At 40.5% G+C, this 27,115-nt stretch overlaps 1 protein-coding gene across 2 annotated transcripts in view; it reads right to left on the bottom strand.

Annotated features, from left to right (window-relative positions):
- sema3h (sema domain, immunoglobulin domain (Ig), short basic domain, secreted, (semaphorin) 3H) overlaps positions 1-27,115 on the bottom strand; it is a 40,628-nt gene that overhangs the window by 7,568 nt on the left and 5,945 nt on the right. For both annotated transcript variants that reach the window (XM_061270866.1, XM_061270857.1), the window contains exons 2-9: positions 16,286-16,440; positions 11,226-11,288; positions 10,683-10,802; positions 9,408-9,501; positions 9,210-9,329; positions 8,255-8,400; positions 7,611-7,725; positions 883-952 (exon numbers count right to left, since the gene is read on the bottom strand). In XM_061270866.1, the coding sequence (XP_061126850.1) occupies positions 883-952; positions 7,611-7,725; positions 8,255-8,400; positions 9,210-9,329; positions 9,408-9,501; positions 10,683-10,802; positions 11,226-11,288; positions 16,286-16,440 (883 nt within the window). The remainder of the gene's footprint in view (positions 1-882; positions 953-7,610; positions 7,726-8,254; positions 8,401-9,209; positions 9,330-9,407; positions 9,502-10,682; positions 10,803-11,225; positions 11,289-16,285; positions 16,441-27,115) is intronic.

Below are 27,115 nucleotides of genomic sequence, written 5' to 3'. Positions count from 1 at the left end.
CCCTCCCTGGATTCCTGTCAGTTCCTGCTGAGCTTCCACAGACTTTTTCATAAAAGCCTGAAGCAGATCAACTCCCACCACCATTCGATGGTGTCACCTGTCATCACACTTGCGCTGCTACTGATTATTTTTACTTGTGAGAGAAAACTGGGAAAGGATCCAAGATCTCCCTACAATTATAGTGATGTGTAACTTAATTTTCACCCAATGTGGTCGATGTTTTCAAAAAATACAAAGACATGGTCAGCAACTACATGAATCAAGACAAGCTAAACACATAATTTTAGTATCCAACCATCTCTGAATAGTACGAAGAAGTAAATGAAGAATAGTGCTGTGGGAATGGAACAACCTTAGTCTTAATAGTAAACTAAAAAGAAAAGTTGCCTCGCCATGAGATACACAATGTGACCGTGTAGCGAACAAAAAGCTACTGTCGCAGCAGGATCAGTAATGATGACGTGCCATTTCATAGCATGAATGTGTTCAATTCAGAAGTCAGTGGCAGAAGGTCCTGCAGCCAGTGTGAATTCCACAATATGTTGCATTATCTCTGCACCGCGCACACACTGAAGTGCAACCGTGGTGGGAATGATCACAGATGATCGCCTTTGTTGCTCTCTGTGTAGAAATCCGCAAAGATCTCATGTGGCATCTGATATTTGTCACCTCTATATTCTCAGCATAACTTCTGTGCAGTCCTGAATCTAAATATAACAGCGGCAGTTGATCAATAACCATGATTCAGTGTTTTTTCCCACCACCCTGTGTGATCACAGATCTCGCTTCGCAGCGTGATTTCCTGCCGACTCCCACCCACCATCATGCTGGCATTTTCCCGCACGCCAAGCGACACGATTACAAAACAGTGTTGGGTGGTACCTTGAAGTGGTAAACAGGCCATAGATGAGTGGGTTCTTCTTGTCTTTGCCATGGAGGATGAAGACGTCCTCTGTTGAGAGAATGATGAAGAGCGAGCTCAGGATAGATGCATTCTTAAACTCAACTGACAAAATTGTATTGCATGCTTTCAAATGAGGTGATTGGAAATTTAAAATAAAAATTGGGTCCACTGAATGTAACATTGTGGGCTTTATAGTCTCATAGACAAAGTACACGTGCACTCTGTTGTGCTTCATTCCAAGGGAATGAGGGGAGTCTCATTTATTGGCCATGCAGGAAGTAAGTCACTACCACAAAGACGTGAACATCACTTTCTACTTGCAATTTGCATATGCAAGTGCTACGGTAGCTCTTTATATCTTGACTTCTACAATTTTTATGGACATTAACAAGGTCGCTAATTATACACAGTATATGTGTCTATAGGCACACGAATGTGGATAGGGATAAAATAAACGTGTACCACTTTTAGATTACAAACAATTGTTATTTCTCCTCTCTCCTTTATTCTGCTCCCCTATTCTCTTCCCTCCTCTGATGGCAAACAGCAAAGCGTCTGGCGGTTCCCACATTCCTAACGTTCCTTGTGCTTCAGGTGGCCTCCATGGACCCACACGTCCCTGGATGAAGGTTAATCTCATCTCATAACACATGCACACATGCACACACACGCTCAAATATGGAGGGATAATTTGCTGGTAAAATATCAGAGGCAAGAGTTCTGCAATAATTGACCTGAAAAGTTAAGCACCCCAGTGAAAGTAATTAAAGCATTAAAGAACCAATTAACCAGAAAAAGAAGCACAAAAAAACAAAACAAATATGGAAGATAACTTGCCATTTAAGAATATTTTACAGCAAATCCTGCCACAATTTCTCTGAGATTAAAATCATTCATTCATTCAGTCAATTTGAACCCAATGTATTTTCATAACATTATTGCAATACTGGCACTCTGCTGAACAATCCTGTTCTAAAAATTGGACACCTGAGTTCTTTCAGTCACCATCACCAGCATTGTTTTAAGCAGCATTTAAACATCTTAACTTGTTATTGAAGTTTAAAAATGAGTTTTTGAATTCACAATTACAAAAGTTTTAATGATGGAGATAGAAGGTTCAACAATCTAACGTATAGTGTGGTGACACAAGAGTCTAAATGTTCTGGATACAAATCTGCCTACATCTAATTACTACTTTTCTTCTTTTTATGTCTCCACATTGAGGTTGCTTATTCTTTGGGATAAGTATTGCCAAAGGACAGCTCTTGCGTGACATCATGAATGCATACATGATTATACGAGCTAGGGGCCCACTGTATTTGTGGCGCCTGCTGAGAAGATATAATCCTGAGGGACTGTGCACATTGTGAGGAGACCACAGTGTAATAAGTAAAAACAGACATTCACTTCAGAGAACTGTGGTGTAATTTGGATACTATAAAAAACATCTCTGAATATTCCGTCTTTGTTCCTCTCTGCGAGAACATCTTTCTTATTTAAAGTTCAGCGTGGCAAGAGAAAATTTACTTTTATCACCGTGTGACGAGTTTAAATCAGGTCTGAGTTAGTGCTGCTTTGCCTGAGTTCTGCCTGAGCCCTCATCCTGATTTATTATTTAACTTCAGCAAATGTAACATGACCTCCTTCACGTGGGAGGGAAAGCAAAGCATACGCACAGACATCCTGCAAAAATAAATAAATGAACAAATATAATACATGACAGATCATTTATGCTAATATACAACAGTTTCCTGACAACCCTCACTTGTGAGTTTCTTTGTGTCTTTATCTTCTGACCAGGTGCTCAGCTCCCATCCCCTTTTTGCTCAAATCCACTTGGGCTTCTCAGGACCCCTTTGGTGCTGCTTCCCTTTTCTTTGTTTCTCGCTTTCACTACAAACCCAGATCCCGCCCTTGTCCTCCATAAAACCCTTCCTCCCTCCCTCCCTCCCTCCTCACGGCTGTCCAAGTCATTCTATCTTCCCCATCCATCTGTCTATCTATCTGTCTGGCCTATTTTCTCTGGAGGATTGTTCTTGTGTCTTCTTCCCTAAACAAAAAAGCCAGTTACCCCCTCAGGGAAGATAGTGTTGTCTAGCCTGCAGACCTGTCGTATCAAGCTAATCATCTTCCTCCTCCTCATCATCCTAATTGTCTCGCCGTAGCCCCCAAGGCAGGGACCCCTATTCCGCCTCCCTCCCAACCAGTCACCATGAATGCCAACATACCTTCTTCCCTTTGTCACCTTTGTGGCCGCACTGCTAATGTTCACCCTCATTGTCTTATTGTATCACTAATAGGCTCACTTCCAGCTCGTCTGCTTTTATAGCCCTCTGGGCTATTGGCCTTATTTCTCCGATTGCTCCATCTTTGTTGTCTGACAGGTTTTTGTGCCCTCTGGCAACGGCTGACATCCTCCACTTGATGTCCTTCATTTGCTTTCAGTCCTAAAGGTCCAGACCACTTTACAAGGACACAAATGCTAAGACGAGGCTGTCTGACCCGTTGGTTTGTTGTTTTGTCTTATGGTTCCTTTTCTTATGCCATCACCATTACCGTTTTCCTCATTGCCTTATCTAAATACGGTAGGAGATCAAACAGTTTTCAGGCTTCCAATGTTTTTTCAATCCCAAATAATGTCTGTTCAAAGTATCACTGCTAACTTCTAAATATTGTCATTCAAGTTTTTTTTATTTTTTACTGTCTGAAAATATTTGAGTACGTGAGAAGTAATATGGCAAGATGAAAATGTGTCAACACCAATATAGTTCATGAGGACATGCGCACAATGTTCAAAAGCAACTTTGTGACGTGTTTGAAAAAGCTTTACTTTGTGATTCATGAAGTACTTTCTGTCCCAGCCATTACCTCCTGAAACTTCACGTCTCCCCAACACCTCCATGTCATTCTCCTCGTTCCACATTTGTGTGTGTTCCCACCCCATGCCAGTTATTCCCACCTTGCCTCCCCATCGCCCCCTCACAGCCTTTCTGCTTCACTTCACATGTCTGAATTGTTTGAGGGTAAAATGTCTTCTGCCCGGGTTGGCGCCATCTCCGGTCCTTGCCTCAGGTTTTATCCTCCACCTCTATCTTGGGACAGAACATGTAAAAACTTTTCTCGATTTATTGCCTCCTCCCTCCTCTTTATCGTCCTTGCCTCCCCTTCTCATCTTATGTTAGATTGCACTACTGAACGGCTCCATAATCAGCACTGTGTGGAGGAGATAACAGCCTAAAGTCCCCTCCTCACCTTCTCGCTCTCCTCTTTCGTTTCCTCCTCCTCCCTCCCTAACTTCCAACTAAAGCTTCAGCTTTAGCTCATGTCCCCGCTCTCCTTCCTACTCTGGTCTGGTCGACACCCAACGCTTTAACCTCCAACCTCTCCCTCTCGTTCTGCTTCATTGTGTTCCCTCTTCACCGCCTTCCTTTGAAGCCCTTCTTTTCTATTCCTCTTCTGGCAAGCAGCCATTTTAATTCCTTTTTGTGTTGCTTTTGCAAAAACTCTTCCTTCACACAATCTATGATGGATAGGAGAAGCTGAATGGAGGCCTCCAACGTAATCAATCTTCCTCGTTATAACAAAGCATCTTTTCATGCCCACTTCACATACTTGTAGAAGATGTTTCCTGGGTGAGGTAACAAAGTATTAAACAATACTTGACAGAGTAATCGGACGGTGTTGATGTTCGGTAGGATGAGTCATACAGTACATGTAAATCCATCTCATGGCCTCCTATTTCACCCCTCCTGTCTTTCTTTGTATGTTTCATGGAAAATTAAATGACAGTAATGGTCTTTGTTAACGTAAAACTAACACAAATAGAAAAAATACTCATGGTCTTTGATAAAGTAAAACTAACACAAATAGAAAAAATACTCATAACAATGAAAAAGTAAGGTTACCTGCACATTTGATTATCAACAGACAGGAGTCACTATAAATTATTTTTGCATTGCAACATTAGAACGTTACTTGAAACAACATTACAACTTCAGGAATGTTTCTGTTCATTTCTTGGGGACACTCAAATCTTTATAAATTTGAAGTTCAAGTGGCTTCCTAGAAGATGATGCTCATTTTCTTTTTATTACCTAATAGAAATGTATTATGAGTAAGAATGGCTTCATCATTATTGTTATAATAAGACATTCTCCGAAACATGAGCAGAGTAGCTTTCCCATGTCTGGTGGCGTTTACCAGAAGGCATTTCAGTCAAAAAAGGCAGTGACAATGTCATCGACAAGACATAAAACAGTAAACACAGCCGACTGTCTGTGTTTATGGTTCAGCAGACGTTTGACTCACAGTTTCACGTGTTGCATCAACACTCACAAGCACATGAGTGGAACCAAGTGCGTGCGTGCAGAGTGACGTAGAGAAATCTTGTCCCGTGAGGGGGTGATCGCTTCAAATTAAAGTATAGCTCTATTCTTTTAATAGCTCAATTGCGTTGTGTTATAGCTTACAGGTCATAGGAAATTAGTAGAATTCATCTGTATCTACATATTTGAAAATATTCTTATTTTATCCAAGATAAATTTTACACATTAATGTCAAAACACTGTCATGCAAAATGTTGTACCACATCAGACTTGAGTAAATCTCGGGATTTCTTTTTTCGTTTGTGTTATAATTACATAATATGGTTATAGTTCATTTTGTTTATCGATCATTTAGTTTTAAACGTGTTTCAACTGACATAAAATGACACTTAAATAGTGACTGATCAGAAATAATGGTTGTATCAAGGTAATAAATTTGTGAATATTAATTGATTATATTTTTAAAAAGTTTTCACCACTATGATACTCTTGCATGAGCACGTTGCATTCATAATTCTTTACAGTCACCTAGATGTTCGTGATTCTTTACAGTCACCTAGATGTTATTTCAAGTCAATATTTACAACATTCATCCAACAATGTTTATGAGCAGCAGCTCTGCGTCCATTCAGAAGACAGTGTAAACAGTGCTGCATTAGATGAGTTTGACACATAAACCCAGACGCGCCTGTTGACATTCATATCCAAAGACGACCTGAGCAACATGTTGAACTAGTATAAACAATTCAAAAGTTCTGCAAAGGTTTTTAAACACTGGCTTTAGACATATTTTGAGGTTGAAAACACAGCCTCGTCCCCATGGCCTACACACATGGAAATGGCCTTGACCCCTGAAGCGAAGGGTTATGGGAATGCTTCCTATTAAGGTTTTTTTCACGTCATCTGACCACCTCGCACAATCGCACATATAGCCAGGTGTTAACCACGGTTCCTCCATGAGGGACCCGCAGTTGCCTCAAGGCTTCTTGGGATTTGTAGTGTTTCTGTGTGGTTAAGCGTGGCGTAAACACAGCACTGACAGCATTCTTAACCTGATGGCTTAATCCCCCGTGTAGGAGCTTGCGCTCTGTGTGTGTGTGTGTGTGTGTGTACGTGTGTGTGTGGGCACGTTTAGTTTTCAACAAACATAGGGGCGCTGAAGTTTACTTTGCGCGTCCTCCGTTAACAAAAACAGCAGATAAGAATGCAGTCCTGTCTCCACATACCCCAAATTTCCACGGTTTCTCTCTGCATGTCTCTACAGTGTTGGTAGAATATTGGTAAAGAAACAAGGTATGACCATCACGGAATCTTTGATTTACAGTATGTTGTGACTGTGCACTATTTGAAAGAAGGAATAAAGCGACAAGTGCGTCAAATGTTGAAATAGAAGGATGTCAATTTGTTCTTAGCCTCTAAAGTAGAGTTTACAGTATTTCTTTAGTAAATTGAATCAAGCTTGATTTGCAACTGAGGTCATTGCTGGCAGCCACCAGTTACTGTAAAAGGTAAAAAGGCTTTACGGAATTCTTTTTATGGATGATGATATCTCCAGTTTCCTTAATTCAGTCACTCTGCATTTGTGCGTGAATAAAAGTGCCTCAAATCTATCGTAGTCATAACTGCCTTGATGCGCCTTTCTACATTAGAGGGAATCGTTTTAATGAAATTTATTCACATGTCCCTTACAGTAAGGACAAGCCAGTCCCTTTCAGTGAAGCGGGATATGCTGTTGCAGCTTTGGACATTCAGATAATTAAATCTGTGCCTGGGACAGCGACAATTGCTTTCAGCACACTGAGGGCAGTAGGTGAAGGTTTGACATTACACCCGGATCGGATCCGGCGGCCTTCTGCATTTGTTACGCCATGACATTGTTCATTGTTCTGCAAGCCAGCTCCTGCAAAACTATTTTGATATTCGCTTATACCACAGACTGAAAGAATCATACTAAATGGAAAGGGAACTCGGCTGAGAGAAGACACACCAACATAGATGCTCCAAACCACACACACAACCCCCCCGAGTATATTTCTGATAATGAACAAAACGGCAGGAACTAACTGTTGAGGCCAGTTGCCACGGTTACCAAGGCTGAGGCACGTTGACAGACCCAAGGTGACCGACACGGCTGTTGATCACCGTGGAAACAGCAGAGTTATTCATTTACGCCAAGGCGGTGCTTGTGCACTCGTACATTTCTATGAAGCAAAAACTTGTTGCTCGTCCTTCCTTTCCTCACTCTCGTTAACACAACATACAGACAACAAAAAGGAGGAATGAAGCAAGGGCAACCAGGTCGTTACTGCGTCTAACAGTGAAAGACTGACGTGTTTTCTTTTTTACTGCACATGTGAGGTTTTATCACTCTTTGTACTCACGCAATTGGTCAAAGTGTGTCTGCAGGCCATCTGGTCCTGGGACTGAGCACACCAAACGAGCCTTTTGAAAGGTGCTCCACTTGTTCACCAAACTCCTCTGGCCTCCAATGTCATTCTGCACACAAAAACAAATCGCATTCAAATTAGAAATAATAATATAAACTAAAATATAAATACAATAAATACAAAAAATATATATCTTTTGGACTTGGGTTACTTAAAGCATTGAATAAACAGCTACAGGTTTGTGATGGTGACAATCTGACTGTAGAAGGAACTGATTAATCAAATCCAAGCAAATTGGAGGTTGAGCAACAAACATTGCGCAAAATGTAAACACCGTCATGCACACGTAACGATCATCATGAAATAGTCCGAGAGTAAGAGGATGCAGCAGACACAAGAGAAGACGACAAATATAAACAGTCCCAGTGTGTGCGATTATCTACATGATGTGGTTGGAACATCCAAACAAAACTTTTGACAAAAAAAACACACACACCTGCATGGACTCAGACACATGCACGGCTAAGCACGTATCTAACATGTGCAGGCAAACACTTTAAAATAAACAGGCAGTCTGAGGCCGATAGAAGCATGTAAACAAATACAGGTACCGGCCGCAAACATTTCAGCATCCTTACCTTGCACACCCGGGCCACTCTGGAGTGGAGCACCTTCCCAGTGGCCCCTTCGGCCTCCTGAGCGCGCTCAGTGAAGAACACGTAGACCTTATCGTCTTCTGGATTATCAGTTTCAGACAGTGGCGCGACCCGCACAAAGTGGGCATCTGGTGAGTGAGGGACAGAGGCAAAAACAAAAACATTAATCTGTTGCGCAACCTGCTGTTGATTGCACATTTACATGTAAGAGTGCAAGAGGGAGAGTAGGAACAATAGAGGTTCATCTTATACGCAGTAAAGAAACCATCTTGGACTGTATCTGTTATCACTAGCAGACAACTGCGAAGCAATGCCTGGTGTTCAGCAGATGGTTTAACATAGAGTCGATCCCATCATCTACAACGCTATGTACAACGCTTGCTATTTTCATCACAGTTTACTTTACATTGGTGGGACCAATATTACAAAGGCCCATCTGGAGATGAAGCCCTCCTATGTAGTAATTGTTTGGATACGCGTATGCAATATCACAGCAGCAATTAAATCTGAAAGTGATGCAACGATGTTATTGTTGAGACGAGAGCTGACCAAAGCCATATCCAATGTCATTTCATTTGTTCCAGATTTCATTATGATTACTCCCAGTTGATTCAATTAATTCAATCACAGTATTTCAATTGTATTTATAATGGGCCCAATTACGTCAGAGGATGTCTTGGGGCACTTTTTATACATGGAGCATGTCCAGAAACACACTGCTAATTTTTTTATGAGACCAATTGAACCCCACATTTTTTGGGGGACTCATAATTAGACTTGCTCAAGCCCGTCTGCTTCGATGTTTTGTACTTTTTGGTGTGTTATGTCAGTCTATGAAGAAAAATATTTCCTAACTGAAAAGAAATATGTGTTTGGATAGAAGTCAGGACACACAAGAGGCATACGACAGCAACTTTAAGTATGTTTTTGTTCTTACCCTGCAGCCAGGTGGAGTCGTACTGCTCGGTGCGGATGACATGCCGGTTGCCAAGACTACGGAAGAAGGCAGAGTCTCTGCTCATGAAGTCTGAAGTAATGCCAGCATACAGCTCGCCATCTACACAACGTGGGAGAAACGTGCCAGCTTCCATCCACCAAGATGTTCAATCTCGACTCCAAACCTCACCGAACTTACCGACAACTGCTGATGCTGTTTTCTGAAACGGATCGTACGGACATTTGCCCTTCCCACCTTCGGTTTGGCTGTAGGAGAGGGTCTGGTGTCCTGGCTGGGAGGCCAAAACAGATTTTGCATTAAATGTATGAAAGAGTTTTTTTCATTGAGAACTGGCTAATCAGTTACGCACATACACACAAAAACAATTTGGGGTTAATAGGCTAAGTGGAGGGATTTTAAAATGTGTTAAGTCCAGTCCTAAATCAGACAGCGCCACCAGTTCCTCTAAGTACCACGTCTGAACACCTGCTCTGATCTTGCGTGGCCTTTCATGGGATTATCTGGTCCCTGACACATGCACACAAGCACACACAGCTTTTTTTGACCACACGGTCACACAAGAGGCACGGCCTTAAACCTATGCATTCATAATTGCCAATCACATAATTTAGAACTTTTTACCTGTTGATAAACATAACTGACAAATACACTGGTTTAGAATTTGCTAAGTCTCTTTGACGGAAATGTCACATTTGCAGTGCTGACATGTTTATTCATATTGCAAAATAGTTGTCAATTTTCACCACTGAATCAAACCAAATTGGGTCATTCCACTTTAAAATATACTATACTATTGCACCCCATTTATCAAGATACGTACATATTTTATTGGAGAGATCACGCTGGATATTTACATTCGTATTTTAAAAACAGGGCATACATTTCTACTTTAGAGAAAGTTGAGATTGGAGGAATAGCGGTCCTTGCATGGCAGTAGGGGCAGACACCACACTACCTGATAGGGATGTGCATGGGGGCCAACACTGGAAGTTGGAACACACAGACACTACCCCCCCCCCCCCCACACACACACACAGACACACACACTACAAACATTTGTCCAAAACGTTGTGTCGAGGCAAGAGGAATTCAAAACTACGGATGATAATGCAGATATAACAACCCAGTTTGAGCACAGTTTATGACTTTAACAGTATTTTGCAACGTGTATATTTAAAGAAAACATTTTTGTGGTTTCTATGCATATGGTTCTATTTTGCACAAAGCCAACTTTTTCTACAGTTACGCTGATATCCACATGTGGTGTACTTTTCTTGCAATAAATCAATTATATGGTCCAATTTTGTATCATGATGCTACCGTTATCTTGGGCCGAATATTGTCGTGTTATTGTATAAGGAGCTAGTCTGTAATGCCCACTGCTAATAATAACACAGAAATGAGGAAATTTGAAACGTGACTATGCCTGGTCCAGACAAATTGCTGTCATACCTGTTGGAAGATGCTGGTAGCTATAAAAGCACACCTTGGGTTGAAGGCCCCTGTGCCACACACATACAGGTGAGTCTTGTTGTAGGGCTGCAGGACTCGTAGGAAGTTAGCACACTCCATCTGGATAGAGAAAGTCATGTGATGTTGATCTTTTCCAAACTCTTTGAACTATTGTTATGAAAAATAATCTATTATCATCAAATAGCATGTGTTTCTCTGTTTGACAGCAATGCAAGTTCCGATTTCAACTCACACGAAGGGGGCATTTAAAGTCAGTGGGAGCATCACCTGTTTTTAATTCCCTATAGTTGTGTGAATGTTGTTCTTGAGAGTTGTTTTTATTCCTGAACAAATATGAAACTTTTGACAGTTTGAATTACTTACTACAGTTGGGGAAAACGTACCCGACAGCGAGGAGAAAATAAAAAATATCTCAAGTGACTCCTGCCACAGATTCGTATTTGCCAAGAAGTGTGCACAACAAACACACAGTAATTTATATGCTGAGGCAGAGTCTATTTATGTTTGGGTATGCTGATTCACCTCTGGATCCTTTCCAGCCATTAGACATTCTTGGACTCGATCCGGGCTGGCAGGCCAATGCAACTGGAGAGAGTGAGAGAAAGTGAGATTTAACGACGGCTTTCACTGCTCGCTTTACATTTCACTTAACGGGGATCTGGCAGTGGCAGGTGCTTTACGAGGAGGAGAGTCAGCATGAGTGGAACACTAATCGAGACAAAAGAGGTCAGGAGGAGAAGAGACAGGGCTGTTACTGCAGCAACCAGCCTGACTACTAATCAATCTTCTGATTGACTGACCCCACTGGCTAATTTGGCCATTACAATCACTTAGCGTTTTCAATGACTTCAAGTATCACGTGAATCAACACACCAAGATTCTCCTAATGTGGCTTGGCACTCTTTGAACACTAAGTGCAAGTCAAAAGGAAAGTTGAGCAGCGATGAGTCTTGTTGAATTAAAAAATGAGCTGTACTCATGTCAAAGTGTAACTTCTAATATTTCTCACTGTTTGGAGAAGTTGTCAATCAATATGGTCGTGGTGGATATTAGGATTCGCCATTGTGACTGCTGCATGCAATTAAAGCAGCTCCCCTCATTGCTCATTCCCAAATCGGAAACCTCGTTGTGTTGATTCGGATCCATCTTTCGGCAGTCATATCAAACCAACCACTAAAATAGTCCTTTACTAGCGTGCTTCAAGCAGATCAGAAGTTTATCCATGCTTCAATGCTAATTAAATACAAACTCAGAATGCTTCTGAAGTCAGCAGACTCAGGTCGATTAGTGGAGCCCGGAGGTCAAACCAATAATGGTGAATCAGCGTTTAGCTGTTACACTGCATGCAAACAGAATGAGATGTTGACAGAAGTGAAGTCAGCCCCCAAGAGCAAATGCTTTTAAATCCAGGTAAAAATAAATAAATCTATGATTAGTGGTCTTTTGAAGCATTTCATAATCATCACAATAATGTTCATTGTTGTTGTTGTTTTGTGTTTTTCCCACTTTAAATGTCTAATTTGTAAACATCAATAAATGTTGTTTTCCTAATTATGTGAAGGACGCTGAGTTACCGTGTGTTTGGAATACTCGATATACTGCAAATAAAACTGTCTGGCCTAGCCTTGCCCTGAAGTTCTAGCACATTTTTGCCTCATGAAAATTCAAGAATTTGTCGACAGTAATGTCAAGAATTCTTGCGCAATGTGGGATGAGTTGATTATGTTCCAAGGTGTATGGCCACGCTGTTGTTATTCAAGGCCAAAAAAAAGAATGTAACGAGAATTTTTCAAAGAACCTGATAAAGCTGCACATATCGAAGTCAAGACAGATTGTAGTTCTTTGAAACCTGTTTAACTCAGGCCTATAATGCTTTTCTTGGACACAGCAGAAGCAAGGGAGGAATTTAATTCTGTCTGCATTCTGACAAAAAATATAACAGAGTATGTTGCCCAGAGCGCCGAAATTTGGTGCATATTAATTAGTTAAGCTTATCCACACAAAGGTTTATACAGTTCAATGTTTATCACAACATATGATAACTGGTGCCATCTATGTATGAAATTCATAAAATGATGTTTGTGGGTTGATAATGTCTAAGTCCATTCAACATTTCCAATGTAATCATTGTAACTGAAAACGTGGCAAAAATTGTGCCAAAGTGATGTCCTGACAAGTGAGGGTGCCGTGAGGAAACAATCTTGGATGCCAAGTAATGGCTCCCTGATGTAGTTGCAGTGCTGCCTGATGGATAGCCGATTAGATTAGAAACCACAGTCCGCCTTATCGCCACATACCACACACTGGCAGGAACCAGCATGGACCACCGCCAGAGGATTCTCACTATGCCAAAATGTCATTCATTGGAAATGTACCTCATTGAGGGAAGTGACTGTCAACGACCCGCAGCCTCAACCTGCGGCATGACATGAGCAAATTTGTTTCTTCTGCATGTCAAGGATTCTTAGGGACTCTCTCTATATGTAGATATATCTATATACGTATGTATCTGTTTGGATTGTCTTTGCTGCTATCTTTTGAATTGTGTCAATGATTATAATGCTGTCTGAATAACATTTAAATTCCAACTTAAATTGAAAAGTTAAAATGGAGTGTACATGGCAAACTGTACAGTAGTTACCAGCAGAGCTAAATAAGGGCAACCTTTGTCAGCAGCATAACCAAAGACCAAACATACCAAGGCACCAAATGTATCCGGCATAACGACAACAAACCTGAGCTGATGAGGTCTAACAGTATAACACACGGTATAAGCATTTCGACATTGATAAAATAATGTCTGTGTTAGAATTACCAACAGTAAGTGCCAAATGATGTTAAGGTTTCATTGTCATCAAATATACAATGTGTACTTGTTGTCGGCATAACCTTATTACTGCCAATTATTTTTCAATATTTGCACATTAGGTTATGAGCATCGGACTTAGAATAATTGTTATGCACACAATAGGAATGTGAAACATCTTCCCTTGCACACGCTGCACATTGTCCAAAACCTAATTAACAAATCAAATCAATTTTGTGTTTATCTTGTCTATATTACTATGCAACTTCTCACAAACATTCAATCTATAATATTTGAGAATCCTTTTTCGTTTCATACTAACGATAACTTGACATCATCTAACATTTCTCTTCCTAAGTTGCCTAGTATAAGAAATAAAGGTCTTCAGTTTGCTTAAATTGTTGATGAATGATTTGACTACTTTGTATGATGTGAAGAGTGGGCAGATTTTCACCAAGTTTGATAGAAATATCCTTGGAAGAATATGTCGCTTGTCTAAAACTGTAGATGTTGCATTTTAACACTTAAGCTTGCCAAAATATGTGGTTAACCTCACATCATGTGAAAAGAAGTTACTAATTATTACACTGAGTCCTGAAAAGAAGAAAAGTCTATATGTCAACAGAGAAGATGAACGGTCATGATGAGAATGTAGCAACACGGGGGGGGTTGTACCACCACAGGGAAGGGAGGAAAAATACTGCAGACAAGTTGGAACAGCTCATAAACAGACTATAAATATGGCACATGACTTTCTAGCCAGCACAGAAATGAGTTATGTCTTGGATGTGACTATCTATCCTGGTGCTGGCTGGCTGCCTGCCTGGCAGAGTGGGTGGCTGGTCAGCCAGCAAACTCTTTGGTTGTGCACTGCCTACCAGCCCGCCCGCCTGCTTGCTTGCTAGGCTCTCTACCCGCATGCACGTCTCACTGACGCAAGTATTGTTTTTCTGCGACAGTGCAGCGCTGTCTCTGTCCTTGCTGTGACCCCGAACACATCCTAACGGGCTGGCAGAGCCATCATCACGTCTGTCTGCATGTTAAAGCTCAACCAAAGAACTACTGACACGTACAAATGTCAAGAGATTTAAGGCCTAGGTTTGTGTTCATGAGCATTAAATCTGGCTATGAATCTTTTCTAAATTGATTCGATTACAAACATTTGGTGGCATGAATATCAGTGTAACCGGGGAGAGACAGAAATGTGATCCTCAGGATCTTGGCCAGGAAAGGGCAGGGCTCACTCAGCACATCCTGCCTCAGGGTGTTGAGACTGGCGTCAAATTGAAGAGTGATATCTATATCTTTTTTCTACACTATTTGGGAAAAGGCAAAGAAAAACACAATAACTTAAGTGTTTGCTTTTATATAAAAACAAACAATAGACACAGATTTATACAAACATGTTAGCAGATTCTCCTCATTCTACGTTGATGCGAAACAAAGAACGACATCTAGACAAAAGGATGAATTAAATTGTGAATAAAAGAAATTAAAAAGTCGGGCTTTACATCCCACTTAGTGAGTTGTTTACTGACATAGCAATACTTGTTGGACATTGTTTTCTGTGGGGACAATTTTGGCAAGGGTTGTTGTCTGCCTGTGCAAAACAAGGTCCAGAAGAAGAACTTCACTGGACCCAAACAAAGACATTTGGAATGCAGTAAGTAGATGAGAGATTGTAATGCACTTGGGTCCAAGCACACAAAACTTCCGAACAAACGCACGACACAGTCTTGTAGAAATTATTTTTAGAACTGTGACGACTGCAAAGGGTTGTCACAGTTCCTTCCATTTTCACTAAAAAGGAATGGCTTTCAGACCATTGCTTTGGGAAAGATTGTGAGGATGGTGCCATGTATGTTGCATTCACAACCTGTAAATTTAGCAATTTCAAGACATCTGTCATTTGTTAGCTTGAGATTTTCAACAGCCACTCAGCAGATACAAAACAAACAAGTGGAAAAGACTACAAACAACTCGGGACAAACTGAGCTCCTTCTGGACCCAAAATATCTCCGAGCAGTCAAAATGCATCACTTGAATAGATAAAGTTGACACCAATTACCATTTTTGGCCGAGATTCTTTTATCAAACATCAACATAACTTGCACTCAAACATGGCTACAAGCCAAGCTGGAGAGATGAGAATCTGGAAAATACCAGAATTCCTTTGGTTCATTTTATGAGTACCTGCATGTGGAATGAAGAAACAAATTTAATACGATGGCAAGCAGAGGACAATGAAAAAAAAAGTATTAGTCAGAGGGGTGTGTTTTACGGTACATATCAATCACCGCTACTTCCAAATTCTGACTCACAGGCCTTATTTTCCGGCCCAGTGCTAGTCTAGTACAAGGTGCGGTTTTCTTTCTTTTGGTCGAGTTGCTCCTAGCCAATGGAAGTGGCTGCTCTCACTCTCTTCAAATTCAGTGCAAAAGAGTTACACAATCAACATGGCAAAAGCATAAACAAATTTGCACGAGTCCATGCAGGAGATTGACGCGTACCCCTACAAGGAACCCCCAGATGTTCACTTGCAGGGGACATAAAGTTGGCTGCGGTGAAGTGAGTACTTGAGACTGCCTTCTACCCCCTATCGCGCAATTGTGTGTGACAACCCCCCCACACACACACACACGCACACACACAAGAATCAAGATGTGCCAGTCACGCCCAAGCACATGTGGGCTGTAAACCAAAATGTTGCCCAAAAGTCTAAATCGGCAGTCATGTTTGTGTGTGCCTCATCATACTTTGCAATACAAACACCTACCTTGCGGGGGTTCTGTGTAATGTCATCCATGCTGGTCGACAACAGATTATCTTTCATAGCCACATAAAGATGCATCCCATCTTCATCAGGCAGCAGAGAGTGCAGATCTCCCGCGTCCAAGGGCAGCGTCAGCAAGCGCCCATTCTGGATCAGTTCTATTGAGGAAGGACCACATAGGCATTAACCAGAATGATTACAATGAAGGCAACTGCAGATATTTTGTTGGTATTGTTGACTCAGTAAGATTAGTTTTAGGCAGAACATAATCCATAACTGTTAATTCAGACGTTCACACATTCCTATTAAAACACTAGTTAAGTCTCAGTTGACCTTATTCATGGAATTACACATAATAAATTACACATTCAAATTTTAAGGCTCAAAAAAGATTCAGACACGAGCAAACCATACTGAATAATAAACAAACGGCTAAAGCACAACGTCGTGTATCTTCACGCAGCTGTCATCTGACATGTCAACTATGAGAACTGCACTGGTGATCAGCGGCTAACCGAGCAAGTGCAGGCAATGCACATCCATCTGTCTTGTGTTAATACTTCATATTTCACCTACCAGTATATTTTTTATAGACTCAAATTTGCACCAAATTGTAAAACTAAGAGCAAAAGGCCTTTGTACAAACTCCACATAACAGCAAAAGGCAGAAACTTGTTATGCAATGACACACATGGTTCTTTTTAACAGCCAGTTTAGATACTTTAAACTTTGATTAATACCTGGAAGATGTTTCTTCAAGTAAAGTCAAGTGGAGGTCTAATTTTCACAAGGCTGCAGTAAAATCCAGTTAAGTTCAGTATGTATGAAATTGTTTTTGTGTTTGCTTTTTCAACGATTGAAAGTGGTTGTGAAATATCTCGGGTGGTACAGTAATTTAACTGTGGCTCTAGACTGTGGCCCATCAACTACAAAAGTGACATTGGATTGGCAAACCACACTGTGTCGCACCACAATGGTCAGGCCATTTGCTGTAGATCACGAGGTGTCATACAAGTTTTTTGGGGTAATTTTTCTGGTAATTAATAGTTACCCTCGAAGAGCAGTTCTGACTGTGAACCTATATAAATGTATGATCACATGTAGACCACATCAAATGATGTGGTGGGCAGAATCTGGCTCCTGGGTCTTGAGTTTGACACCATTGCTGTTTGACACCATTTCTGTTCTTAGTTCATACAGCAACACTAAAGCTGACTCCTCCAGAATCCAGATGAAGTGTTACAGATCCAAAATGCATCATGGTAAGTTGAACTGAACTGGTGTACTTGGTGGAAATGTGCTGCTAAACAGAATTTTAAGTAAGGAATAAATGAACTGCAAAAAAGCCCAATTTCTGGGTTGTTTTATAAGTTAATCATTTGGGGATTATGATTAGGTTTAGGGTTACTTTTGACTCAACTGCTTTTAAAGTGTAGCGACAGGTAGTTTAAATTATTCTTGTTCACTATGTGCTCAAGGAACCTCTGCGGGAACATCATGCACTTTTTTCAAAGGTTCCCTTAATCATTATCCATTTCATTATGTCTCAAGGACTGTCGCCAAAAATTCTCATTTCCCACGATTGCGTTTAAATGAAGACAAGATTTCCAGGATGCTCAACCCCCCCCCCCCCCCCCACACACGCAGACAAGCCGTACCTGTTTGTAGATTGACCCCCTAATGGCAGACAACCAGCAATGAGAAGGATTAAATATTGATCCAAAAATGCCTCAAAGAAAACAAAAAGACGTTTCTTCTGGATTTCTGAACTATAAACCGCACCAGCTAAAATTAGGGGGAAATCTTGTTTTGTTCATATATAAAGCACACTGGACTATAAACCGCAGGTATTTCATAGATAAGATTTATGCACAAATCATACAATATCATAAAAATCATGAGAAATCCATAGATAAGACGCACTGGTAAGAGTTCAAAGCTTGTGCAAAAACTACCACTCACTTCTACTTATGGTCTGGACAATACGGTAGTCTAATTGTTATAGGTAAGAGCAAAGTGTGAGTGTGTGTGTGTGTCCACATATTTCTTTGTGTGTCTTGCCATGTGAAGAAATTGACAATAAAGCAGACTTCGACTTTGATTTATGTTTATATTGTTCACATTTATATTTATGCATTGTTTCAACTGTTTTCAAAAGAAAAACATGAAACTTAGTGAAGTGTTAATTGCTGTTTTTGTCTGGTTTCTTGCCAAATGAGTGGCAGTGTCTCACCTGGCGGAATGACAATCTTCTGCAATGCAGTCCAATTAAGCAACTACATGCTGGGAGCTGCTGTGGGTTTGTTTACTTTTCCTAGCTGTGCTGTAACTTTGTCACACAGAAGCAATAATCAGAACCTACAGGAGTCCTCTATTTTTCTTTTGGCCTTTATGTGATTGAACCAAGCTTTGAAAGGGCCATTGTGCTTCATGATTCTATTCTATTAGTTAAAAAAAAGAAGTGTGCTTCTCTTTTTGTCATTTTCGCGAATGTGAGTGAAATTCAAGCGTACATAGGTCGATGGGGAAAAAGAGGAGGTGGAGGCACAGCAGAGAGGTAAGATAAAAAAAAAGTGGACAATCTGACATGGTGAAAAGTGACAGCCAGATGAAACCGGTCTGATAGTTGTAAGACCGTTACGAGATGAGAATGCCGAAAGATGACATGGTGATGGACAGATGAGGGAAAGAGCAACTGTGGAGAGAAAGCAATCCTGATGGAGGAGATAATGAAATAGTGATGGATGACGGTGAGCTGGGTGGACGGGAATGAGAGACGACAGGAGGTGATTGTGAAGGAGATGGCAGCGAGGGGCATGATCAGCATGGAGGGGTATTGAGGGGGAAGCCGCACCACATGGCTCAAGCCAAAAACCGACTCCGAGTGTAATAACGTAGAGTAATGAGAGAGCACAAAGCGATACATGAATAGGTGTATTGAAGAGGATAGGGGGAGATAATAAAGAAGGCTAATGGGATGATAAATAATGATTGGATGGTTGATGAATGAGGGAAGACAAGGAAGCCAGGGTGACTGTGAAGAACATCACAATACCAAATTGAAAAACATAGAAAGAGGGGGAAAGGACATTATTATGAGAGGTAATTGGTATATTAAAACTACGGAGAAATGTGGAAAGCCATTTGTAAGAATGCAATGCAAGTGTATTCAGGAGCGTGCTGTATGCTTTAACACTAGTACCCGTTCAACAAAAGAGAAAAGCTGCAAAAAGCTGAACTACGGCTATGACAGCATACTAAAAAACAATCAAAACACTTCTGCTTGGCAGAGGTGAAACAAAAAAATCAGAGCTATTTCCACATTTTAAACAGTCACTGTGTTGTCCCAGCATGAGAATGTTGCTGAGGAGAACTATCTCTTGTGATGGAGCTGTTGAGATGTCATAATCAGCCAAAACAACAGGAAGAAAAGATGTTGGAGCTAAAGAAAAACAAGATTGGTGACCCTTTGCTTCAGCTCAATAGGGAAACTCACCAGGTATTTCTGCAAATAGTCAGAGTGATAAATAGCTCAGTTGTATGCTGTTTTCAGAGTCGTTAAAAACAGTGGGGGGAATAAATAGCCTGAATAATGGGATCGTGATTCTTGTTTCGTTCAGATATAGAATCATGGAAATGACAAACATTCAAGGTTACCCACATAATACTTGGACAAAGATGGATGACAATATCTATTTACATGCCTATCAGAAATAAGGATTATTTTGAAAACAAAATATTCACCAAGAGAGCGAGAGAGAGAGAAAAAGAAAATGTTTGTCGCAGTATTAACCAAAAGATCCACACCCAATATGGCAATATTTTTAATGGTGTATTCCGCACTGCCCACAGTGTTACTTGGAAAATATTTTAGTGGCATTTGCGTAATCCCACAAATTGCGATGAAAACATGACCGCCTTGGAAACACTCATAAGGTATACAGTACCCTTGTCGTGGGATTTGATTCTCACCCAAATTGAATATGCTCAAGCGGGCCTACTCAATAAGAGGCGTTTTGTAATTGCAGGATATAAACAGAGAGGGACTATTTGGTCATGTCGGTGAGTCAGCATGTTTCACACCTAAACTTGAAACAGCCGAATAAATTTCTTCATGGGACTTCATGATGGCAAAAAAACACCAAATGTCGATTTTGTAAATGTTTGGTGGTGCTTTTAGCGGGTTTGTCAGTTGCAGTGTACTTTATTTTGGTTTATTATAACAAGCATACATATATCCAAAGTACAGTTTCACATTTCCAGTTGAAGGCATACGTCTTATGAAAGCCAGTCTCTTCACAGGGAACCAACCGTACTGGATGTGCATACGCAAGCATCCAGCAAGTCATCTGAATTACAGTGCGCATGCCACAAGAGCAGCTCGACCTTGCTTTGTTCAATATAAAAGCTCAGCTTAATTGAACCCAAAACCACCTCTGCAGTGGGAACATCAACATCCCAATAGGATCGCGGGGGCCAAACCAAACCAGATCCCACTCACACCATCAGAATCCTAAAAATGCTATTTCAATGAGTAGGATTGTAAAAAATGAACTCAATAATACTGTGTGCCGTCATCATTTTCATAAACGGTTTCTCTATTCACGCTGCACTCACACAATTTCCTTGGTTTTGGCTGTTATTGTTATTTCTTACTCACCACTTTATTTATTACTATTCCGATGCGCTTTATTTATTACACTCCTCTTTCTTTGTAACTCATGTGTAATGTTCTCTTTTGTGCCATTTCTGTGTGTGCTACCGGAACCAGAATTTCCTAAGGGAGCAATCCCACAGGATGAATAAAGTTGAGTCTGAGTCTAAGCTTGCCCACATTTAGTTCTGGTTACCAAGCAGCCAAACAGGAAGTAGCTATGCAGCATTTATTGGTCACTGTTTGCTTCTAATGAGGTGCATGACAAGATACAACTATTAAGAAATGTAAGTTAGATTACTTCTGATGTTGGAGGCTCATTAGCAATTAATGAATACTTGAAGATCTTTGAGTGTGACACAAGCCAAATCTGTCAGACTGGTTGCAATCCGTCTAGCCCTCTTTATCCTAAACAAACACAGATTCTTGTCGACAATTTAGCCCGGTCAAATGCCTGCCATCTTGAACTCACCGTCATGAATGGCTTATTCATACACAAACACACGCGCACGGTTGCGCACGCTACTGACTCAGTCGTGAAACCAGCAGTTCCATCCGCCCCACCCTTACTCCTGGGAATGTTGCCGTGGCAACAGCAGCCATGCCGGCATAATTTGCGAGCGGGTGTGAGTGGTTGGTCGAAGGGTGGCTCTTGGCCTTGCTGACCCTCCATACCGCTCCCTCTCCAACCACAAAATTGTGGTTGGCAAAAATGACACTGTCTGAACATTTGACTAAATATCGCTGATTAAACGGATGAGGAAATTAATGACCAAATCATCGATAGCTCTGGTATTAAATGGAATGGGAGAATTTATTTGATTGTTCTGAACTTGTGGTTTTGTGTTCATCTCGTTATAAGCACAATAATGATTCTTGGAGAAATTAAATATCGGTGGATATAGCTCTTCTTTCCTAAATTATTCTCATACTATTCTTTGAGAGGAATTCGACCTTGGATATTTTGGGTTGTGGTGTGAACAACCTACACAGCTATGGTGAAAACACTCCACACGGAAAGGCCTCACAGTCAGGTGTCAGAATCATAAGAATAATATATAATGTCCACAAGGAAAACAAGCAATGTGGCAGACTTGCACACAAGTATGCCCACTGAGTCCAGCTTTCCTTATCAACTTCAAGTTGACAGCAGGGTCAATGAGGGTCATGACCTTTGATCTGAGCCAATTGCCCTCTGACCCCTGTCACTCTGAATCAAAGTTCACATATAAAGGAACGGACGCACCAAGACATAATCCTAAAGGCCATCGCCTATTAAGACATGCAAGCACACAAAGGCAGACATGCAGAGTGGGAAATGCATGAATGGCCACTTTATATTAGTTTAAGCTTGTCCATGTCCATACAGTATACGCCTCAGTGAGTGTCCACTCGATGTTCATGAGTGTTCATTTCACATTAGGGGTCAACAGTTTTATACATGCTGGACATTAGATTAAAGACTACTGGTCATGGGAACTCAGATGGGCCTCAACGTGATTAGTAAATGTGTGGCTTGTGATACAGCTAAGAGCATTCCTGCACACGCGCGTGCACACACACACGCACACACAAGTACTAGAGGTGTCAAAATGAATCGACAAGTATTTTAACGATTGAATAATAATTTATAGCTATTGTGTTGAAAAAAAAAAAAATCATTCAGTGGATACAGAATCAGCATTATCATTGTGCCCATCTTTTTGGTGTGTGAAGGGGAGTAGTTGTCCCATCAAAATTAATGTGTTTTAAATCATTAATTGTGACATCATGTTTTTCATTTTTATGGTATTGATTTTAGTTGAAAGAAAACATTGCCTTTCCCTTACGCCTGATAACAATGATTTGCTGGTCAGGGCGTCTTGGTTACTTCGCAATGCTTCATTTATAGTGTCTTTCGCAAGCACTGCTTGTTGTCCTGCAATTTCGATTATGGCTCTTGGTTTTATTGCAATTTCATCAGTGAGCCCTGTAAACAAACACATTTGTATTTGGGCCATGTGGCCTCAAATGACACTTTTGGTTTATGTTTATCTATCTGCCTTCTTGTCACATCACAGATGTTAGGAAAAAGAAAACATTTTCACACGCCAACATCCTACAAGAACATGACACAATTGTTTCAATTAACGCGCGACACTGTGAGAATGACGCCGGGTGACAGGCAGGGCCAGAAAGTCAGTCACAAGCACTCAGTCTCGTGTTTGCACTATTTTTGTGTGCACTACTTATTTTTACGCTTAAGTGACAGTTAATGGGTGAAAAATGTGGCATCAGAATTATTGTCGACTGCTGCAGTGTTTAAGCATTAATGTGACTTAAACAAAAGTGTCAATGCTTGAACAGTTAGACAAAAAAAATCCAAAAAATAAATAAATAAGGATAAAGATAATTTAAGCAACCATAGCAACAGTATATGGGGAAGTTATTTGTGAAAGCTGTGAGAAACAACTAATGTGGTCTGTGTTTATACGGCAAATTACTGTCCATAACAAGCAGGCATGACATTAAAGAGGTCAACACATGCTGTGTTTGCAAGTACCTTAAGTTACCTTCTGCACTTGTCCTGTTGTCTTTCTTTAAAATATCTGCAAAGCCTAATGTGTATTTGCATAAGACACCATTGCCAATTTCTTAAAAAAATCTGTATTTGTTTCTCTGACACAAACATTTACCAGGTTTGGAAGTGAACCGTGACTGTCACATGCAGATGCCGCCAGTTAAAGCGCAGGGATGTCACGGTGACGGCAACGATGAAGCAATGAGGCGGAAAAACTCAGCTCAGAAGCTATGAAGCATATGGCGAGTGTCAACACTACTTTTTCCATGCCGGCATGTCTTGAATGCATCAGAGCGGCGCTGACGACTTCATCGACACAGTCAAGAACAAGTGGGACGTTTCCTAATTTGGGTAGCAGACTAGCAGTACTGGATTTGTTTTTCTTTTAATTTGACCAAGAGTGATACATTTAGAGGAAGGAAACTTTGCACAGTTTTCCAATTGAACAGCGTAACACAAGTTAGCACATTCCATCATGATGGAATTGGTGAAGGTTTGACTGTGACATGCAGGTCCAGTATTCTGCGATACAGTATACCATTCTGAGGTCATGTACACATGTCCGTGATTATTTCTTAAAAGGAATATTTACGAATTTCTAAATCCACAGGCATGAAAACGCATCTGCAGGTCCACCCATAATTATTCTGTACAAATACGAGGTATAGACAAATATTTGGGCAGTTGGTGCTATACTAATCTAAGACCATGTTTCTTATGGGAAGATGTTGCCGTGTGTCTCTGGGAATTTTTGTCAGAGGTCAATGATGGACCTGATAGGGGGTATGGTCTCTGTTCTAGGTGCTTGATGGGATTCAAGGTCATGGGCAAAGCCATGTTTTTCCATAATGTTATCATTGGAGCGTGTCTCAGATGTAAAAAAAAAAAAAAAGAAATCTTGTTTACCATTTACTATTTCGACATCTGGGCAGACACACTTATTAGCACTATCACTTATCTGAGAAATTACCCTAACAACGTGTGTGTGTATGTGTGCGTGTGTGTGTGTGTATTTTGTCTCTGTGTGTATCTTCGTCCGCCTGCTGGTCTATTCACCGGGCCCGAGGGAACTCCAGTGTCTGGTGCAGCATTCCCTGGGGGTGGAATTTGCTGGCTACGCCACTACTGGAGGGGTACTGGTAGCGGGGGTGGGTGAGGAAACCGGGGCATGTTTCCTGTGGAAATGGGGTTATCACTTTGCCAATTACTAGTGCAATTACAACAGGAACCTCGCAGAAGAAGCCTGGGAACGTCTACAGAGCCAAAAGGCCCTTTCAAAAAAAACAAGCAATTAAAACGTAACTGTATGTCTTCATTGTTTCCGAGGCTTTCTTTTCAACACAAGATGCATGTTTTTGGTCACTTTCCATCTATAGGATGTAATTTCTCTGTAAATAATGTATGAATCCTAACTACCACATTAAGAACTGCACTAGAGGTGGCTATCTACGAAAGTGTTCATTCAAATTAGCATTGTTGATCCTAGAGTACTGCTACCTCCCGGTGTTCCATTTTGGAAAAGGTCACAATACCGTTTGAAGTGTCCAATTAGTTTTGATCATTGCTGCCTTACATGAGACTAATATTAACAAAGCTTGATCGTTTCTGTGTATGTGCAATGCCTCCAATGTCTGTAATGACAGATATGATGCAGTTTGTAGTACTGTTTCACCCTCTGACTGAATATTACAACAATGACAACAAAAAGGCCTCTTTCACTTCCAGGGCACAGAGATACAATAAAAAAAAAGATTACAAAGTTATAAGAAAGATTTGCCCAAATTGAAGAAAATAGTATTTAATATATTCATTATTCTCATTTTATAGAATGAGTCCAACACAACTCGCAACTACTGTATTTCTGACTCATGGCTTATTAATATCCCACGTGAGCTCACATTGATACTAGCACACACACTGAAGTCAACAGCAGACCAAACCTACAGACGGCATGTCTGGACTGTGTCACCAACAGACCAGGCCCTTGTACACGGCTTGAACTTTGACCTCAGCTCGTGTGATTATTCATCATCATCACCATCATCATCAGACTGTGCAGTTTGGCTCCCTGTGAAGCATGGCATAAACTTGTCAAATTTTAAGCCTAGCCTATTGTTATTATAGGAAAGCCTCACTTTCACATTTGTTGCAAATGACGGCTGGTGTGGTAGGTGTCTACTCACTAAAACAAATTTCTAGAGAATGATTTAAAATGAGAAGGTGTTTTGAATGAACAAATAATGTTCTCATGGTAGGAAAACTAGTAAGCCAAACAAGCATGGGTGTTTCTGGTTTACTTTTCAATGTTCTTTGTTGCACTCACGTGAAACATGTTTTATTACTAAAAACAAAATATTTGGACTTTTCTTTTCAGGGGGGAGGCATGTTTGTGTCATTTCCCAAAATTACTTTCGTCCATAATCATATTGCTGAAGACTGCCACCTGTTGCTATGGTATGTACTTGACAGCCTGAAGGTGTGACAGACACCGTAAATATATGTATATATTTTTTAAATGGAGTGGATAATTTGATTCGAATATACACCTAAAAAAATTGTGCATTAAGTGGAGCATGGGGTGCCTTGTCTCTATGTATCAGAAAACAAAAAGTATAAGAAAACAAAAAAGCTAATACACAAATGAAATGTAATGTGGACTAGCTAATGTGCTCTTTAAAAAATAACAAGCTATCAGACTGATGATGATGATTTACTTGTTGGCTCAGCCTCAAAGCAGAGTTGAGAAATCCATGGAAATTGCCAAACTGTCCAGTAAAGCTACTCAGGATATTTACTGACTTGAAGAGGGGTTCATTTTTAGGTTTATGATGAATGGCTGCTTAAGAAGTCAGAGCAAAATATTTGTGATAAAAAAATCCCCGTATACAGTACGACGACTTCCTGATAAGATGATCTCTTTTTAAACAGGAAAGGGAAGGCCAACATCCAACCTTTTGTGTCCTTGGCAAATCTTCCCATCATCAAGTATTCTTGAGGCTGCTCCTCATTTACGTTGCAACAGGAATGTCAGATTGGTATTTATGGATTTTAGCAAATATTTGTGTTGGTTTGAAGTGAACAAAAAATCTGATGTCATTTGGCAAAAAGACTTACTGTAGCTGATTTGCATGTGTTGAGTGGAACAGAATGTCCCACAAAGAGAACATAGATTGGGACCTTGGCGGGATCTTGGCTATTCAAAAACATCTCCTCTTTTTCAATTTACCTTTATTTATTCTTTTGAAAGGTCCTGGCCATTTGGACTGAAAATTGTGGGACAAAAAGGTACTGAGTAGATATTCTTGAGTTTGGAGCTTTTCCCCTGCACAGAACTCTAATGACATAAACCTCAAGTTGTTCTACGTCCAGTCCATTTGTGACTTGCACCTGGCTCGCCACTCAAGCGTGCTTTGTGAACTGCATTCACTCGAGCAATCAGAATGACAAGAATGCTTGTCAGAAGGAATCTGAAATAATCCTTTATGTCTAGATAAGTGTCGCTAAAGATGTGTCAATCCAAATTCAACTTTCAAAAACAAGGATTCCTTGTTGAATGTTGATGTTATGGTATCAATTGCTTGACTTATTATTTTTATTATTATTTTTAAGTGTAGATCTT

This window comes from Syngnathus typhle, linkage group LG2, assembly GCF_033458585.1.
Source record: "Syngnathus typhle isolate RoL2023-S1 ecotype Sweden linkage group LG2, RoL_Styp_1.0, whole genome shotgun sequence".
In the NCBI taxonomy this organism is placed as follows: Eukaryota; Metazoa; Chordata; class Actinopteri; order Syngnathiformes; family Syngnathidae; genus Syngnathus; species Syngnathus typhle.
Note: the sequence above shows the minus strand (reverse complement) of the source record. Positions and strands in the feature narration are given on the sequence as shown.